Genomic DNA, 14,194 nt, shown 5'->3' with positions numbered 1-14,194 from the left:
TACTGACTCGGTTAGACCTCAGAAACCAATATTCCCACTAAGAAAAGGAGTACTTGTGGCACCTAAGAGACTAACAAATTTATTTGAGCATAAGCTTTCGTGAGCTACAGCTCACTTCATTGGGTGCATTCGGTGGAAAATACAGTGGGGAGATTTATATACACACACAGAGAACATGAAACAATGGGTTTTATCAAACACACTGTAAGGAGAGTGATCACTTAAGATGAGCCATCACCAGCAAGGTGGGGGGGAGAGGAGGAAAACATTTCATGGTGACAAGCAAGGTGGACCATTTTCAGCAGTTAACAAGAACGTCTGAGGAACAGTGGCGGGGGAGAGGGGAGAAATAAGATGGGGAAATAGTTTTACTTTGTATAATGACTCATCCACTCCCAGTCTCTATTCAAAACTAAGTTAATTGTATCCAGTTTGCAAATTAATTCCAATTCAGCGGTCTCTCGCTGGAGTCATTTACAACACACACTTTGCTTCTCTACAAAAGAAAAAGGACACTAAACTATCTAAACTACTACATGCCACAAGGGGCCACAACAGTGGTTCCCGTAACTCACCCAGCAATATTGTTAATCTATCCAACTATACTCTTAACCCAGCAGAAGAATCTGTCCTATCTCGGGGCCTCTCCTTTTGTCCCTCCACCCCCACGAACATGATACAGTTCTGTGGTGACCTAGAATCCTATTTTCGACGTCTCCAACACAAGAAATATTTCCCACACACCTCTGACCAACATATTAACCCACAGAGACCTTGCTTCCAATACTACAAAGAGAAGGATTCTGGGTGGACTCCTCCTGAAGGTTGAAACAGCAGCCTGGACTTCTACATAGAGTGCTTCCGCCGATGTGCATGGGCTGAAATTGTGGAAAAGCAGCATCACTTGCCCCATAACCTCAGCCGTGCAGAATACAATGCCATCCACAGCCTAAGAAACAACTCTGACGACATAATCAAAAAGGCTGACAAAGGAGGTGCTGTCGTCATCATGAATAGGTCGGAATATGAACAAGAGGCTACTAGGCAGCTCTCCAATACCACTTTCCAGAAGCCATTACCCTCTGATCCCACTGAGGGTTACCAAAAGAAACTACAGCATTTGCTCAAGAAACTCCCTGAAAAAGCACAAGAACAAATCTGCACAGACACACCCCTGGAACCCCAACCAGGGGTATTCTATCTGCTACCCAAGATCCATAAACCTGGAAATCCTGGACGCCCCATCATCTCAGGCATTGGCACCCTGACAGCAGAATTGTCTGGCTATGTAGACTCCCTCCTCAGGCCCTACGCGACTAGCACTCCCAGCTATCTTCGAGACACCACTGATTACCTGAGGAAACTACAATCCTTCAGTGAGCTTCCAGAGAACACCATCCTGACCACTATGGATGTAGAAGCCTCTACACCAACATTCTACACAAAGATGGACTACGAGCCGTCAGGAACAGTATCCCCGATAATGTCACGGCTAACTTGGTGGCTGAACTTTGTGACTTTGTCCTCACCGATAACTATTTCACATTTGGTGACAATGTATACCTTCAAATCAGAGGCACTGCGATGGGTACCCGCATGGCCCCACAGGATGCCAACATTTTTATGGCTGACTTAGAACAACGCTTCCTCAGCTCTCGTCCCCTAATGTCCCTACTCTATTTCTGCTACATTGATGACATCTTCATCATCTGGACCCACGGAAAAGAAGCCCTTGAGGAATTCCACCATGATTCAACAATTTCCATCCCACCATCAACCTCAGCGTGGACCAGTCCACACAAGAGATCCACTTCCTGGACACTACAGTGCTAATAGATTACAGACCTGAGAGTGGCTTTTCTTCAACCAAAAAACTTCAAAAACAGACTCCAGTGAGAGACTGCTGAATTGGAATTAATTTGCAAACTGGATACAATTAACTTAGGCTTGAATGGAGACTGGGAATGGATGAGTCATTATACAAAGTAAAACTATTTCCCCATGTTATTTCTCCCCTCCACTCCACCCCGCACTGTTCCTCAGATGTTCTTGTTAACTGCTGTAAATAGCCCACCTTGCTTGTCACCATGAAAGATTTTCCTCCTCCCCCCCCCTTGCTGGTGATGGCTCATCTTAAGTGATCACTCTCCTTAGTGTGTATGATGAAACCCATTGTTTCATGTTCTCTGTGTGTGTATATAAATCTCCGCACTGTATTTTCCACTGCATGCATCCGATGAAGTGAGCTGTAGCTCACGAAAGCTTATGCTTAAATAAATTTGTTAGTCTCTAAGGTGCCACAAGGACTCCTTTTCTTTTTGCGAATACAGACTAACACGGCTGCTACTCTGAAACCAGTCTTATTAATCTCTCCTCATGTGGCAGCTGTTCCATACTCTTAATCATTTTTTTGTCCTTTTTTCTGAACCTTTTCCAATTCCAATGTATCTTTTTTGAGGTGGGGCGACCACATCTGCACACAGTATTCAAGATATGGGCGTATCATGGATTTATATATAGGCAATATAGTATTTTCTGTCTTATTATCTATCCCTTTCTTAATGATTCCCAACCTTCTGTTTGCTTTTTTGACTGCCACTGCACATTGAGTGGATGATTTCAGAGAACTATCCACAATGACTCCAAGATCTTTCTTGAGTAGTAACAACTAATTTAGAATTTGCAAACTGGATACAATAACTTAGGCTTGAATAGAGACTGGGAATGGATGAGTCATTACACAAAGTAAAACTATTTCCCCATGTTATTCCTCCCCCCCACCCCACCCCCCACTGTTCCTCAGATATTCTTGTTAACTGCTGGAATTAGCCTACCTTGCTTGTCACCATGAAAGGTTTTCCTCCTCCTCCCCCCCCGCCCCCCGCTGCTGGTGATGGCTTATCTTAAGTGATCACTCTCCTTACAGTGTGTATGATAAACCCATTGTTTCATGTTCTCTGTGTGTGTATATAAATCTCTCCTCTGTTTTTTCCACCAAATGCATCCGATGAAGTGAGCTGTAGCTCACGAAAGCTTATGCTCTAATAAATTTGTTAGTCTCTAAGGTGCCACAAGTACTCCTTTTCTTTTTGCGAATACAGACTAACACGGCTGCTACTCTGAAACCTATGTATAGTTGGGATTGTTTTCCAATGTGTATTACTTCGCATTATCAACATTGACAGTTGTTACTGGATTTGCCTGTGGTAGTTGGCCCCCCTATGAGTTCTCAATTCTTGTTGGGGTCTTTGACATGGAACACTGTTAAATATCACAAGACGCAAAGCACCCCAGCAGTATGCTGAACTTTGTGCTCGCTGTGGTCATGGCATTATCTAGCAGGGAGCCTTCTGTATGAAGGTACAGTGTCACTTGCGTGTATTTTTGTGTGATAGTGACTTCACTGCTAGCTGAAATGATGAACTGAGAGCAGAGGCTAATTCCAGTGAAGTCAAAGAACATAGCGCCAATATTCCAGCAGTCTTTGACATAGACTTAGAAAGACATAGAAAAAGTGGAGTGGAATGGAATTGATGATCAGGAGAGGTTTTTCCAGTAGAGATAAGGTGGTTTTAGTACCGTTATACAAGGCACTGGTGAGACCTCATCTGGAATACTGTGTGCAGTTCTGGTTTCCCATGTTTAAGAAGGATGAATTCAAACTGTAACAGGTACAGTGAAGGGCTACTAGGATGATCCAAGGAATCTTGTCTTATGAAAGGAGACTCAAGGAGCTTGGCTTGTTTAGCCTAACTAAAAGAAGGTTGAGGGGAGATATAATTGCTCTCTATAAATATATCAGAGGGATAAATACCGGAGAGGGAGAGGAATTATTTCAGCTCATCACCAATATGGACACAAGAACAAATGGATATAAACTGGTCATTAGGAAGTTTAGACTTGAAATTAGACAAAGGTTTCTAACCATCAGAGGAGTGAAGTTTCGGAATAGCCTTCCAAGGGAAGCAGTGGGGGCAAAAGATCTATCTGGCTTTAAGATTAAACTTGATAAGTTTATGGAGAAGATGGTATTATGGGATAACATGATTTTGGTAATTAATTGATCTTTAAATATTCATGGTAAATAGGCCTAATGGCCTGTGATGGGATATTAGATGGGGTGGGATCTGAGTTACCCAGGAAAGAATTTTCTGTTGTATCTGGCTGGTGAATCTTGCCCATATGCTCAGGGTTTAGCTGATCACCATATTTGGGGTCGGGAAGAAATTTTCCTCCAGGGCAGATTGGAAGAGGCCCTGAAGGTTTTTCGCCTTCCTGTGTAGCATGGGGCATGGGTCCCTTGCTGGAGCATTCTCTGCTCCTTGAAGTCTTTAAACCATGTTTTAAGTCTTCAATAACTCAGACATAGGTGAGAGGTTTTTTGCAGGAGTGGGTGGGTGAGATTCTGTGGCCTGCATTGTGCAGGAGGTCGGACTAGGTGATCATAATGGTCCCTTCTCACCTTAGTATCTATGAATCTCATTCAAATCAATGTGGCTGTTATTTTACTCTGAGTGTTAGAAGAGGGAATTCTTCACAGCAATAAGTCATAACTATTATGTATGACTTTTGTGCTTGCTGTTTAAAAACCCTGTGGCTGGGCTTAGAAATATCAGAAGATCAATAGGCCCTGTCTTACAGGGACCCATAACTAGCTTTGTGCAAGATGGTCTCTCATCCTACTGGTGGTCTCTTCCAACCGTTACTCTGGAATTTAGGACCTGATTTTCAGTTACTTGGAATTGTGGATGCTTAGTTTCTCTGAAAATCAGTCCTTTGACATCTAAATTTGGGGCCCAAAATTTGTGGACATGTTTGAAAATTTCAATCCAGGAGGTGACTGGCCCTAATGCGGTGGTGCAAAGGAGTAAGAGGGAGCATGGCCCATCACCCTGCCCTACCTGACCGCATGGCTTCATGGGCAGAGCAAAGGCTGCATGCCCAGTACTCTGCAACCCTCCCCACAAAGTAGAGTTGGCCCACAAAAAGAGGAGAGAGGGAGTATATTACACCTAGTAAAGGACTGTAGCAACTTGCTCCTGTCTTCCCCTGGGCAAGGGAGGTTATGGAGGCCCTTGCTTCCAAGACACCCCACTAAAGATACCTCTCACTTGGAACATTTAACCAAACTATTCCATGCAAAATGCATTACTTTTCTTAGAGCTTCCTTTATTTCATAAACCCAGATATAGAGCAGTAACTGCAAACACATACTGTACCAGCATGGCAATCAGTTAAGATCAACACATTAAGTATACATCAGAGTAGAAGAATAAATAAAACAATTAACTCAGTCTACCCCAGAACTCATGTTACATTGAAGGAAGCAATGTAACTCTTCAGAAGCCATCTGCAGAAAGTTGGATTTTTGCCTTTAACCACTTCTTGTAACACCATTTAATGTCCCTATGTCTTGCTTTTACAGATGGTGACTTAACCATTTCTTATGTGTGACTAATAGTTATAAAATCAAAATTGTTTTAAAAGCACCATGATGTAGGTTCAATAACTAGCTTACATTTTGTTTGGTGTATTTTATATTGAGGCAGAAATGTAATACCATTTTGGTAGGATTCTATTTGTAAGCTTCAGTCTAATGTTCAGTGGGGTATGTAAAAATGATGAAGCACGCATCATGAAATATTGCACAATCTAAGTAGTAAATAATGATTTTTTTGCTTTGTTTTTCAGCACTGTGCTGTCACTTCCCTGCATCCTAAACGGAAACAAGTTACAGAACTGTTGCTCAGGAAAGGAGCTAATGTTAATGAGAAAAACAAAGAGTAGGTGTCCGAAAATTTAAGCCAAATTTTACATTTCCAAAGGACTAGGTAATACAGTATTTGGATGATAAAACTAACGTCTGCCATTTTTCATCTAGCTTCATGACGCCTTTGCATGTTGCAGCTGAAAGAGCTCATAATGATGTCATGGAAGTTCTGCATAAACATGGAGCAAAGGTAAATATATTCTAAATAAAGTAGTAGGAAGTAGATGGTCTTGTGGTTAAAGCAGTCAGGAGATCTACTGCTTTTTCCTTACTGTGCCTTACACTTCCTGTGTGACCCCAGAAGTGTGCTTATATTGAATCAGTGGGAAATGCTGAGTTCTCAGCACTTGAAATTTAGGTCACTTACTTAAATGCCTAAATGAAGATTTAGGAACCTAACTTTAGTCACCCATTTCTTTAAAAGTCTTGCCCTGGATTTTCAAAAATGCCAAACATTTGGTGGGGACTGTTGAGTTCTCAGTACTTGCGCAAATCAGGCCAATTTTAGTTAATGTCTAGCTATAGATGTTTGAAAACTTTGTTCTCAGCCTTCAGTAATTAACTCTTTTCTTGTTTTCCCATCCAAAAAATTCCTTTTATTAATTCACCCTTTTGCTGTAGATAATAACCACGACCCACACAAGTCATTTATAAGCTCACTGTGAGATGTGATTTTAAAGGTCGTGTTTTGGAAGTCGTAAGATTACAGGAAAAGATGAAAGTGTAGCCCCACAATTCTAAACATCTTTCAGATGTGTGTCTTTGTCCCTTAAGGATGACTGTAGCAACTAATTAGAAAATTGTTATTGTGATCATTATCGTTTTGCCACTTACCTTCTCTCAAAGAAGAGAGAATTTTTGCTTTTTTTGCTATTTTTGCTTTTAGGGTAGTTCAGTTTGCTATAGCTGAGTCTGCATCCAGGTAGCTAGAAATGAAGAAGTATACCTATAATAACAATCTATGATGTCAATTCTGAAGTACTAGGAGGTGAGAGCAATGTAATTGAATATCTAGTTAATAGAAATCTTTTTTATTTTAAGACAACTGAATTACAATGTAGGTGCCCATTTTAGAGCTAATTTGCAAATCTCAGTATCTGACTCACTTTCAAAGAGGTTTAATAGAATCATAAAATATTTTAATGACTGTACAATAGCACAGTGTGTCGTGTTCTAGAATTCTGATACAGCTGTAGCTTGCCTAAGACTTTTCCAAGGAGATTTTTTTTTAAGAGAAGAGCATTTGCATTCATTCAAGCTGTTAATTATAATCATTTTCCCATATTATCTCCTGATAATATAGCTCTATGCTAGAAACAGGAATCTCATCTGTCGCTTACAGCAGCAGATTGAGATTTCATAGGATTATGGCCAGATTTTTCAAGAATTCATTATCAGCAGTTATTGAGGGGTCAGGGGGGATAACAGCATTAGGGAGATTAAAATAATAGCTATTCTGGAACAGATCTCTGGTATCGTCTAAGAATAGTAGTTTTGATAACTCATGGTTAGGCTTGGAAGGATTAGAGCTCTATCTGTAAATATCAGTAAACGTTGATTTCACTGTGCATGCACACACGCGCGCACACAAATATTTTCATCAGTAGTAATCAAGAATTTTCAGACAAAGTATGAAAAATGCTGCTTGAGAACTTCTTAGAGTTTTCTGTAAGGATATTTACTTCGTATATTTTGATATGTAGTAGACAATTTATAGTTTAATGATTATAAAGCTTTTTTTTAAATCTCAGTGGCTATTACATAATTATTGTCTGTCCCCCCGACATAATTTTTCACAACTGTGACAATTTAAATTGAAAATAGACTTTTTTTTTAAAACGCTCAAAAATAAACACTGAAAATAAATACATCTGGAGGTGGGAGACAAATGTGTAGGAAGCACTAGAGTACCTTGGGTCAGGGGCTTCCATTGAGGGCCTTCCTTTTCACTATTTTATACATTAAGTGAAAGCTCTTCTGCTCTGTGGGGAATAGCTGCCATATCTGTAAAATTGTTTGTTTCAATAAAAAATATATCTGACATAGGTATGATGTACTTGGGCAGCTATTTGGTGTGCAGGGGACAGTTCTTTTTCTTGTGTGAGGGTGGGGAAGAGAAACTGATTGTATTTCACAGTTAGGGCTCAATCCTGCAAGTTGCTAGGCATTCTAGCCCTAATCCAGGAAAACACTTAAGCGGGAGCTTAATTTTAAGCATGTGAGCAGTTCAGTGGTACTGGATCAGAGTAAGAATGGTCAGTACCTTGTTAGATTGAGCTATAACTATATATATTTTGTAGATTAAACATAGAACTTCTTTAAAGTACAGGAATGTCATTTTTGTTTCTCATGTGTGGGGCAAGATCTAAAAACAGCTTGTTGGAGAGGAGATTCCAACAGACTACCTTAACATTTGTATTTCCTTTTGGGTGGCAAAGATTTAATTCTCTTTATTCTTAACTCAAGGTAAACTACAAAATTGTTGATGTTGTTGACTGCTCAGGATCAAATGACAAATGGCAAGGTGAAGGCTGTATTTATAGTAAGATCTCTTGTCTGGTTGATCTATGTAGGTACCCTTTATTTCTTTTTTAAATAATAGTCATAAAAGCCTCAATACCACTAATATTGTCCAGAATCCGCTGAAATATATGAAGAGTTTGCCATAAATATTTTGGCAAGAATTACATAACCAGCTGATCTTTGTCTACTTCATTCCTTGTGGGATTGAGAAACACAACAGATCTAAACTCAGAGCAGGAAAAAGTCAAACACTCCTGCCATCATATTCTTACAATAAGTTGCTAAGTATGCCAGATATGATTAATTATACCATGCACATCTGCAGTTCGTTGGAACTGCTTTGTGCTGAAAGGTGCCACTGGAGCAGCCATCCAAACTGTCTCCTTTCCCTTAAAGCACAAAGTATGCAAGTGAACATTTGGGTAAATGACCCAAGGCTAGACTTCATTCATGCTTGGTGGCATCTTGTAAATGGACATTGTTTAGTCACATGGACTTCTTCTGCCAGGAAGTTCAAATGAGCCCTGTGATGGGTATGGCAATTTCCTACAATATTTTTGGGAGATCTTATTGAATTAAGTATGAGTATCTTTGGAGTCGATTGTATTAAATGAATGGTTTATGTCTTATGGGCCACGATTGTATACAGCCTCTTAAGGGGGAAGATGTGACACATGTGAGACCTGAGGGTTCAAAGGACTATTGTCAACAATGTGCCAGACAAGGATGGACTTTTGGAACAAAAAGTGTTAAGGGGTTTTCCTGGAGAATTGCTAGGGAGAGGTGAATGCAAATTCCCCACCGCTAGTTATGCAAATGCCAAACTTTTTGAAGCTATGTCCTGAGGTGTGGGCCATTGTCTGCTGATAACCCGTTGTGTGAGGCCGGGCTCAAAGGCCCAAGCTGTATAAAGGAAAGATTGAGCTATTCATGTTTCCTCTGGTTATGAATCTTAGATTTATGAGCTGTAAATCACAGGGAAAACCCAGTTATGGCTTTTGAATGACTCACACCTACCAGAGCCCGATGTTGGAGTTGGCATGATCTCTGGTAAGCTTTTTAGCGTGCATGTGGGTTTTTTTTTTTTCCCCATATGATTTCTCTGTAGTGGTTTCATCAAAGAATAAATGTGCTTGCTTAGAAAGTGCTGTGTGTAACTTGTAATTGTGGGCAATACGCTGGACATAGCCTCTGGAGAGAAAGCAAAGTGCAGATGCTGGCTTTTAGATAGTTTGGCATGCTGGGAATATCAGTGTGAGCAGGGAATCATGCAAAACCTTGGTCGAGAGAGAGAGACGCGGGTCTCCACCCTAGAGAGGTGATGGCTGAGCGGGCGGAAGCCGAGAATGGGTGCCCTCCGTGGACCATGTAAGGGGAATACAGGTGTAATAGCCCTGTAACAAACACTTTTAATAGAGAGAATAGTATATTTTTACATGATTGCCCACTGGCTGATATTACAGCAGCTTCATTTAAATGAAAACGTTTCTGCAGTGATATGCCTGTAAGCTGAGCTATCCTAGCAGAAAAAGCTTCTCTCTAAAGATACTGAGCTTCATCCCAGCACCATCTTCCTTTAGCAACTCTAGTAGTTCAGTGAGGAACAAGAGCTGCCCCAAGGGGGAAGCTGTGGATTCCTCTAAAGTAGGGGAAATCCTTGGGTAGCATAAAGTCAGTGTAGCTATTTGGACCCACCTTGTGTGTCGGGCCAGATGGAGTGGTCCCCACCCTAGGGGACTGCTCAAGCTGTGACAGTTTAGAGGAGCAGTTCCTAAGCTGCTATAGGTAATGTGAGGAACAGAGTATAAAGATTGTTTAGAGCCACCTTCTCCTTCCCCACTAGGTCCTGTGCACCCATCCCAGTCTGTCCCCTCACTAGCCCTTCTGAACCCCAGTCTGTCCATCCCCTCTCCCCCCATATCCCATGCCTCCTAACTTGGCCCGGCGAGCTGGGCACCGTGAGGAACGTAGCCACTGTCCTCTCCCTCTCTGTAGCTGGCTTCTCCAGCCTGTGAGCCAGATGCCCTATCTTCTGGTGGGCAAAAGGTATAATTGCAGCACCTCCCTGGCAGAATCTATTTTCTTCCGGGGGGGGGGGGGGTAATCTGTTGGGGGACATGAATTGCGCGTGTGTGCAGTGGCACAGAATTCCCCCAGGAATGACAGTAAAAATCTTAAATGAATCAAACTGTTCCACAGAATCTTTATGGATAGAAATTCCAGGCTTGAATAATAAAAGTATAACGGTAGGTATATACTACCAACCACCTCACCTCACCAGAATGGTGACAGTGACTGTGAAATTCTATAGAGCAGCTATAAAAACAGAAAATGATATAAGAATGGGAGGTTCCAGTTATCTCCATACTAACTAGAAACATGTCACCTCAGGATGGGATGCAGAGATAAAATTTCTAGACACTAATTACTGCTTCTTGGAACACACAAGGGGAGAGGCAATTCTTGATTTAGTCCTAAGTGGTGCACAGGATCTGGTCCATGCTTTGGGTGTCCCTAAACCTCTGATTGCTAGAAGCTGGAACTGGATGACAGGGGATGGATAACTCGATAATTGCCCTGTTCTGTTCATTCCCTCTGAAGTATCTGACACTGGGCTAGGTGGACCATTGGTCTGACCCAGTGTGGCATTCTTATATTCTTACCTATATCCAGGAGAAAGGGAAAATCAACAGCTTTAAACACTGTACGGAAGAGGCCACACGGTGTCCTGCTTCACTAGGGATGAGTGCTGCATTTGGTGTCTGGGAATCAAACCAAATATGATAACTGTCAGAGCTGCAAATATTGTCAGCCAGGGTCATGAGGTTGAGATAGAAGCACCTGAAATTCCTTTTTAGATCTTCTACCTTGATGAAAGCCAGGGCTCTGGATTGGTGGCACACATGCCAGCACAGACTCAGCAACCCAGTAGGCAGTACCACTTCTGCCCTTTCTCAAAGCAGTCTGATATCTGACAGCTCAAAATCCCTGGAGCCATAGGCGCCAACTCTGTGGGTGCTCCAGGGCTCCTCCCCCTCCCTCCCAGCGCCTCCCGCATGCTGTGGATCAGCTGTTCTACAGCATGCAGGAGGTGGGGGGGGGGGGTGTGCGGGGCGTGCTCACAGGAGGATGTGGAACTGGGCAGGAAGAGACGGGGTGGGGACTTAAGGGAAGGGGTGGAGTGGGGGCTGGGGCTGGGGTGGAGCGGGGATTGAGCACCCCTGGGGCAAAGAGGAAGCCGGCAGCACCTGTGCCTGGGGTGAGTCAAGCCTTCAATGCTCTTGTTCTGCTAAAGCACCAAAGCAGTGGTAGTGGACTCCTATATTCTTGAGTGAGGCATTGCCTCTCTGCAAGCAATGTATGCAAGAGGTTCTGACAGATCCAACAGCTCTTAAATACACAACTGCTGTAAGCCTTCAGCCACAGACAGCTTCCTGTTGAAGTCCCTGGTTACTGCACTCTTGATAGACACATGGTCGGTATTCAGATCAGAGGATTCCAGGCTGCAGCAGCAGGTATGCTTACTCAGTGATCCTTTAGCCTCTTTTATTCAGACTATTGTCTTTATGATAGTGGCTTACTGTAAACAGCACCGTTGACAGGTCATGATAAAGAGAGAGTTCTTAGCACCATGATAGCATTGTTAGAGCTGATATGGGAATCCATTTCCTGGATTCCTGTCCTGTCAGTGTAGCCTGCACCAGCATCCATATTCGCACAGGCAGTGTGATGCCTGCTTTATTTTGATCCTAGCACAACCAGTATGGAAGTTTCCTCCCACACCACAGACTATCCCATTCTTCATTGTCAACGCAACATATTGAGAGAGACACTTCTAAGGAGTCAGTGGGCCAGTGCTGATACTCAGATACTATGCATGAGTGTAAAACATCACATAGGAATTGTAGGAGAAAAACTGAGATGGTTAAATATTTTATAAATTCTGTCAAGAGACTATTTTAGAATAAGAGGATATTTCTACTAAGATACAACGGGGTCAGTCAAAAGTTTGTTGTTCTTTGTGCTGCTGTTCTCCTGAGGAGTTAGGAGGATTTTGCAAACTTTCAGCATTTGACACTGACAGAAAGTGTATCATCAGAATATCAGCTGTCAAAATGTTCCCTGTGAAGATCCCAACTGTTGAGCTGCCATAGCTGACTGGCAGTATGAAGAAATATTGCTGAAGCTCTGGATTCTACTGTGAGACAGCAGCAGGGCAGTGATGAAAATAATGTCTTCAGTGCCGGATAGTACAAATCCATTTTGATTTTCTCTACCAGATGGTCTCATGATGGAGGCACTGAAATGAAAAGAACAAAGGGAAATAATAGAGAGCAAGAGGTTTCAGAGTAGCAGACGTGTTAGTCTGTATCCGCAAAAAGAACAGGAGTACTTGTGACACCTTAGAGACTAACAAGAGAGCAAGAGAGATCCCTGCAATGGAAAACAATTGATAGGAACATAGGTTTTTAATGCTTACTCAAAACACTTTTCTTTGGCAGGTAAATATGGTTTTAAAATGTCATGGTTAGAATAGAGGTGTGACTGTTTACATGCTAAATTGTGAGGAGATTGGATCCAAGATGATTTCTATAGCATAAAAGCTGTCAAATCTGTTGTGTTGTAGGTTGAGAGAATCGCTCACAAAGGACTGTCTGGAAAGCAGTTTGGAGCTGTAGCTGTCTGATTTGAAAGTGCTCAGGAGGAGAATCCACATGGATGACAATCTCATTTATTTGACTAGTTCATCTCTAATGATCATGCGGGCCCATTAGCACATATATAATGGTAGTTTGGATATTGTATATTTTCTCACTTAGAGTTGGAATTTGAAAGGACACTCTCTTTTAGACCTGAAATTGTCAAGTAACCCAAAGAATTACTTTATCAGGTTGGACTTACTGTAAGTCTCAATATATTTTTCTGGAATTAAAGACTTGTATCTTATATCTGATACTTGTAGAACCTTTTTTTGAAATAATAGGCTTTCAGTTGTGAACAAACAAGTAAATACACAGTCTCCAGCCTTAAAGATTGTGTGTTGGGTTACAGTACAAAACGATTCCCAAATTAAAGTTCTGTCCCTGGGATTGTTTGGGATGAGAGTGCTGTATAGCTTTGAAGGCAGATTGGCTTTAAGGAGACCACACTCCCAACTTAAGTGGCCCCTTTAAAGATGGAAAGCAAGGGTACGTTCTGCTAATATTGCTGTAGGGACCCAGAATAATAACTAGTTCACATCCTGCTTACCTGCTCTCTAATCATCCCCAGCTCCTTTCTGTCCAGGAGGTGAGCATGTACTTGTTCAGATTGCTTGTGTTTGTCGGCTGCAAGGATTGGTTGTGAGGAAAATTAGTTTTTTGAGAACTAAGGTAACATCTGCATGCCATACAACATAAAACAGTTAGGAATATAGGACTGGAAGGGACCTCCTCTGTGATAGCATGGCACATATTAAATGGCTTAAAAATTGGTTAACAGATAGGTCTCAAAATGCAATTGTGAACAAAGGAATCATTGAGTGGTTGTGTTTCCAACAGGGTCTGACAGAGATCAGTTTTTGGCCTGGTGCTATTTTTATTAATGATTTGTAAGAAAACGTAAAATCATCATTGATAAAGTTTATAGATGACACAAATTGGGGGAATGGTAAATAATCAGGAGTACAGACTGAGAACAATCTGGATCATTTGGGCGCATGCAAACAACGTATGTTTTAATACATCAAGAAACACAGAATGCAGGCTATACTTACAAGATGGGGGACTCTATCCTGGGAAGCAGGGACTCTGGAAAAGTTTTGGGGGGCATGGCGGCTAATCAGTTGAATATGAGCTCTCAGTGTGACATTGTGGCCAAAAGGGCTAATGCAATTTTAGGATGCATAAACAGGAATCTCGA

The 14,194-nt window shown here is 41.8% G+C and overlaps 1 protein-coding gene across 1 annotated transcript in view; it reads left to right on the top strand.

The window, feature by feature from the left end:
- Window positions 1-14,194, top strand: part of TNKS (tankyrase) — a 267,604-nt gene that overhangs the window by 186,387 nt on the left and 67,023 nt on the right. Inside the window, exons 10-11 of the mRNA XM_038398855.2 lie at window positions 5,692-5,783; window positions 5,882-5,960. Coding sequence (XP_038254783.1) covers window positions 5,692-5,783; window positions 5,882-5,960 — 171 coding nt within the window. The remainder of the gene's footprint in view (window positions 1-5,691; window positions 5,784-5,881; window positions 5,961-14,194) is intronic.

The sequence above is a fragment of the Dermochelys coriacea genome, chromosome 4, assembly GCF_009764565.3.
Source record: "Dermochelys coriacea isolate rDerCor1 chromosome 4, rDerCor1.pri.v4, whole genome shotgun sequence".
Lineage (NCBI taxonomy): Eukaryota > Metazoa > Chordata > Testudines > Dermochelyidae > Dermochelys > Dermochelys coriacea.
Note: the sequence above shows the minus strand (reverse complement) of the source record. Positions and strands in the feature narration are given on the sequence as shown.